Source organism: Amphimedon queenslandica, unplaced genomic scaffold (genome assembly GCF_000090795.2).
Source record: "Amphimedon queenslandica unplaced genomic scaffold, v1.1 AMPQUscaffold_11704, whole genome shotgun sequence".
Classification (NCBI taxonomy): Eukaryota; Metazoa; Porifera; class Demospongiae; order Haplosclerida; family Niphatidae; genus Amphimedon; species Amphimedon queenslandica.
Genome location: NW_003548054.1, coordinates 1 through 6,134, shown reverse-complemented (window position 1 = coordinate 6,134; position 6,134 = coordinate 1). Strand labels below are relative to the sequence as shown.

General features: G+C 35.1%; 1 protein-coding gene across 1 annotated transcript; it reads right to left on the bottom strand.

The window, feature by feature from the left end:
- Positions 1–388: 388 nt before the first annotated feature.
- On the bottom strand, positions 389–4,471 carry LOC109589015 (uncharacterized). Its single transcript, XM_020005138.1, has 10 exons — positions 4,175–4,471; positions 4,087–4,131; positions 3,345–4,040; positions 3,241–3,299; positions 3,167–3,197; positions 2,858–2,901; positions 2,715–2,814; positions 549–2,453; positions 467–500; positions 389–421 (listed from the first exon to the last, which is right to left on the bottom strand). Exons 1-8 carry the CDS (start codon positions 4,467–4,469, stop codon positions 1,150–1,152), a joined length of 2,574 nt encoding a protein of 857 aa, XP_019860697.1. The 5' UTR covers positions 4,470–4,471; the 3' UTR covers positions 389–421; positions 467–500; positions 549–1,149.
- Positions 4,472–6,134: the final 1,663 nt, after the last annotated feature.

The following is a 6,134-nucleotide window of genomic DNA, read 5'->3' as shown; positions in this document are numbered from 1 at the left end:
GCAAAAATTTTTGTTGATGTTAATTTTAAAAATAGCAAGTACAAAGTAATAGCAAGCATAAGTTGTAGCAAAAACAATAAAGAAGTAGATTAAGGACAATAATACACATCAATCTCCTTCGCTAATTTTTCATACTTTTGTTCTGTTGCTGCTTTAGCCTTCTCATCTGGATCCTTTTCTGACATTGCTTTACCAAGGTCTGGATATATCTTTTGTGCTAACGCACGTCTTGGCTCAATGTCACCACCGTTTGTCCTCCCAAAGCTCCATTTCATGAGAATGCTTGCAATGGGACCCTCTTTTGCTGAGCTTTCATAACTAGTCACCTCAAAAACTTGTGCTATAGCTTCTACATCATCTGCAGCTGTTGATATGTTGCTAATTTTTTTTGCAATTTCAGACAGCTCAGCACCTCCAATTTCTAAAAAACATTAAGAGTTCTGTAAAATGGCTCATTAATACTCACCTCCAGTTGCTTTAAAATCATCTGGTATTTGATTCTATTTAGAAAAAACTTGATAAATGACAATGATTACAATTGCACATACCTTGCGCAATGCTTTTGTCCAGGCTGTTAACAATAGCTTGTTAAAATTCCCATCCTTTTGACATTTCTTACACATGCTCTCTGGAAGACGATGATACAAAGCAGAAGGTAGAGACTCGACTTTCATTATGCTACTTTTAGTGCAAAATTGAACAAACTTGTACTTCACAGGTATATGACTTTGCTGTGCTATCTTTTCTGTGGCTTGAATGATGAATGCACACATTTCTTCATTTGGCTTATCAACTTTCAGCTTAATAGCTGGTACGTGAGATGAGATGGTAATTGTTGTTTCAGTAGATAAATTTTTGATGATTGTATGGTTCATATTCTTGCAAGGAACCAGTACAGGCTCAGGCAAAGTGTCAAGCAGCTGCTTGGCAAACGACACTTGCTTAAAAAAATGAGGTGTATTGATGTTGGTGAGGAGATGCACTGAGTATGGATCTGGCTCATCAATCAAAGGACCAGTGCAGCACAGAGGAATGTAGTAGTAATTGCCTCTACGCTCAAGAGGAACATCAGTGGGCATTTGTAGCAAACGAGTTGTAACAGGTGTTGCTAAATTAAGGCATTCAAGAGCATCCATGAAAATTGGCCAGTCATCCTTGAAACTTTTTCGACAAACTTTTTCTGGAACGATTCCATAAGCCATGGTTGCATGAAGCATCATTTTGTAGATTGAAAAACTTGTCAAGTAACTTTAAGAAGGTAACAGGCTTAACAATGACATACCTGTAATTAGCATTGACAAGACTAAGATCAATTATGCTTCCAAATGATGTGAAGAATTTGCAAAATTTATTAACTGAGTCTTCATCCATTCTGCATTCTTTTGCCATTTCCATCAAATCATCTTTTGAGACAAATGTCTTTTTAAAACGATAAAACAGGCTACGAAGGAAGAGCCAAGAAATAGGTATGTTATCAGACGTTGTTTTATCTTTGAGAATGCGCTGGAACTTTTCATGAAGACGTCTGTGACCAATATCCAAATTGATGCTTTCTATTGTGTGCTCTAAGAGCTCTGAAACACCAATGTGATTAGCTACTGGCTGAACTTTATCTTCTAACTCATTAACTTTGTCATAAAATGCTGCTGGCTCTGTTGATCTATGCTTGGCAAACATGGTACACACTCCTCTTCTTTTCTTCTCATTATCCCTAGTACTCCAGCATGAACGAAGCAAATAATGAAGGCGAGTTCGCTCCTTCAACAAAATAGCACCATCACGTTTCGGAATCTCAAAATTCTCATCTAGCTTTTCAAGATCATCATGAAGATCAACAAAAAGCCACAGGTATGAATTAAAGAGATAACCCTCCAGTGCTGATAAGAGATGGTGTACTGTGTTGCTGGAGGCCATATCCCAAATATTGACAAGAGCAATACCATCAGGAACTAATTCCAGAAAGTTGTCAACAGGCTCTCCACATTCATTACTGAAACTTTTTGGAATCGACTCTTGTGATTGCAAGAAACCATACATGTGATGAAAATGTTCATTCAACTCAAAATTATCAAAGCACTTCAATGGTATGGCTTTGGCATCAATAAACGGTAATTTTCCTTGAGCTTTTGTGATACTCTTGAAAATTGAAAGAATTCCAAACACAAAGCTTGACTCTTGTGCTGCTTCTGAGACTGCGTAATCCTCACCAGGCAAAGAGGAAACTGCTATCAAATCATAATTAGCAATACCCACATGTTCTTTTGGGCGATAATTCTTTCTGCTAATTGGCTCAAGGATGGTTTCTTTAACATAATTGTCCAAGAATCTTGTGACAGCTGTGGTTTTCCCACTTTGAGGTAGGCCACTGAATGAAAGTAATGCTGGCTGAACTTTTATTGTTGTGTTTGGATCTGTGAGTTTTTCTTTGAGTTCTTCAGTAGTGAACAATAAACCTGTTGTGATAAATAATTAAAAGATTCAATGTAATACCATATAGCTTGATATTTTCGTGGGTCGATATTTTCGTGGTTTGCTCCTGGTGGGGCAATTCGTGGTTTAATTTTCGTGGTTGACAGTTTACATAGCCTGTAAGGGGATAGCACTTCAATGTTTTCGTAGGTTTAAATTTCGTGGGCAGCCCATAACCACGAGAATCACAAAATTTACATTCCACAAAAATTTCAAGCTATACGGTAATCAATTCAGGTGAATACCTTTATACTGAACAAAAGCTGGGTCACTTAGGCATTTATATTCTTTTATTCCCACAGGATGCAGAATCTGAGATGGCAAAGGTACAGAATATGCTTCCACCTTTGAAAATCAATATTAAAAGTGCATGAACTAAAAATCGTACTTGTCTCATCGCAGCTAGTGATTGTGCCTCTTTGCTTTCTTCAGCTATAATAAATAAGAAACAAAATTAATACTAAAAATGGTTATGAAGGTTTGCAAAAATTAGATGTACCAACATATTATGTGTCCATGTACACTATATGCTAAAAGATTCTGTTTATGCAAGCAAGCTTGGTATGAATTTTAACAATAATGATAATCATGCAAAATGATGATAAACATATAGTGATATGCATGCATTATCTAACAAGTGCATTGAATCACTGGAAGCATTATTATGCTTTAAATAACCACTTGCTTTGCAATTTACTTTTAATGTCAGGTTTGATCTTCGTCTGATCCTGTGTAATGATAAAAATGTTGAGTATGCATGTTACAAATTACCTGCTGGGTATTTGCATCATCACCAGTACCATCATCAGTAGAAGAAAATTCTAATTGTCCTGAAAATTATAAATTATAATAATTTTGTAAGTACACAATAATACCTTCGACTCTGCAGAGCTTCAAATGTGTGGTAATGTCTTTGCTCGAAAGAACTTTGACATACTCTGATTCTTCAAGAATAGATAGCACACAAGATAAAAAATGTGGGGGATACATGGTGTATGTGATAGTGATGGATTCAGCGTCATCACCAGCTTCTATAGTTGCAATGTGAGAGGGCAACTGTGGATGAAGAGATGTTATCCAATCTTGTAAAGTGGGATATGACTTTGGCTGCTTCAACTCAAACTTCAAAGTAGGGAAACCAATAATTCCTCCAGGTACAAGATCAGGATTATTACAAAAAACAGAGGCAACATGTGACAAAGAAACTTTACTGAGGATGTCATGATACATCATTTCATAATCAGAAAAATAGGCAGCACAATCATCACCAGCAAGATCTTTCAAGTGCTGATAGTTGAGATAACTGGAAAAATTGAGATCAATCAAGAACTGGACAAAATCTTCAACTTTATCAATCTTATCAAGATTACATCTGTGCACCTTTAGAAACTCTTCATTGCAGCCAAAGTTGCTGTGAAGTGTCTTTCGAAAGCGACGTTTGGCATCATCCACACGAATCGATTCCTTGATAGGTGGCAAGACATGTCGACCGAACATTTCCTTTAAATAATGAAACTTCTTAGCCCAGTCTCGCTCATTTTCAGCCGGTTTTTCAATTTGTGAACAGCATCCTGTATGGGAACATATAAAACAAAATGTATACCATTTTTTGCATACTCTCAATCGAATATTCAATGTTCTCAGCTAAATCTTCACTTTCAACTATGTATAAAAAATGAAAATTGTTTTGTATAGTGCAGCTCACCTTCTTTCCATATTTTTTCATATTTCTCTGCAATATCATTCTCTTTTATAACTCTCAAAGCTTCTAGAACATCTCTTCGAGTAGCTTTGGGAAATCGTAGCAACCATAATTGAAACATAGCACACGATTTTTCTTCAGCAGGGCGCTTGCTAAAATCAATTGCATCTAGAGACCGAGGCTCCAGCTGCAGCTCAACTCCCAAATCATGCCACTTCACAGGCACTTTAATATGCCATGTCAATTCATGCAGTGTTGGTCTCCCATCGAGTGGAGACATTTTCCCTCTTTCCTCCATTGTCACCACTAAAAAGCTGATGATTGCATGCGCATTGATATAAGCAATAAAGTGACGTCATAATAGATAATGCTTGGTTTGATTGCATAAATATTTGTAATTAAAAAAATAATAAAAAAACATATTTTCTTCAGTCTGCCATCTCTGATCTCTCATTGTTGTGTACTTATACCTGCAAAATACCTGCAGTCCTGCACCCCTATAAGAATAATACCTATAAATGGGAAACACTTTAATTACATGTACATAGCTACATGTACATGTAATTGAATTTAAATTATTTAACCACCAATGTAGCTCCATATATCATGTTACAAAAAAATTTCACCAAGAAGTAATTTTAATTATTATTAGGAGTCTTATTTTCCTTCTCAAAAATTTTGCTGAGGCTAAAAATCACTCATTTCAGTAATTAGCAATTATAGCATCAAATAAAATAATAACAGATCATGAACTGATATCAAAATTCTAGAGGTCATCTACATGTAACAAACTGTAGTGCATGTACCAATTACAAAATATAAATCAACATTTAGCTAGCATGTGTGTGGTATAGCAGCCTCGCTACCGTCACACGACAGTTCCTATTAAAATCATAGCAAATAAATAAAATTATTTTAATTGTTCACTTACAATGGACAAAACTGCACAGTAAGTAAACTTGCGTGTGGTATAACAACATCACCACTATTATACTGTACAAATATTTACATTTTTGCATTCCAAGAATAAATTTAAAAAAATCATAACTACATGAATAACATAAAGTATTGTTCAATAACAATGGGAAAACCTGTATTAAGCAAAAATAATTATCAAATTTCAATGATAATAAACAGCACCTAGAGCTACACTCATATCTGAGTTGAAATGGAAGCAAACATTTATATCTTATTCCTTTATGTAGAATACAGAGTTGGAAATGTGCATGGCAAAACAAAATTGATTTAGGAAACTAAAACATGCACTGACAACTTTCACATTTTCCTCACCAAAATACATGCAATTAGTTCTTCATAATCCTGATCTTATCGTTTAACCTTAATTGGTCCTGCAAGATAAGAGAAACACTAAATATTTGATAAAACAAAAAAACATTATTATGCATCCACACTTGATCAATACTTGACTCTCTCCTACCTATAATGTCTTGCACGTTCCTTTCTATTAAACTTCTTGATCTACAACTCTTCTCATTATGCATATGAACCACTTACTACTATTCTGCCTCAAAATTTTGATGGCAATTATACCATTTGTAGTCACTGTTGCCTTGTCTACAAGTGTCCAATGGAGCTATCCTTCTACATATCTTGTCCCTTCCTTCCTTTGGGACTATCTTAAGTTAATACAAATGTACATCAAAATTTTTTATTTCAAGTAAAGAAAAGCTTGTGAATGAGACACATACTTATTACTTAAAACTTGCTGCAATAAGCAACTAAAATAACATTAATAATAGTCCATGAATAACACTAACTAGTACAATAATTCAGTTTAATGAAGAGAAGGAATGACTTGTGGGGTAGCTATATTACTACCTATACAATGTAGCTCCTATACATAAAATAAATACAATAGAGACTAAGGACTAATATACATGTACTGCTACAAGAGAGCCTTACTGTACTATCACAACACTCACACAAGAACTCACATGGTCGC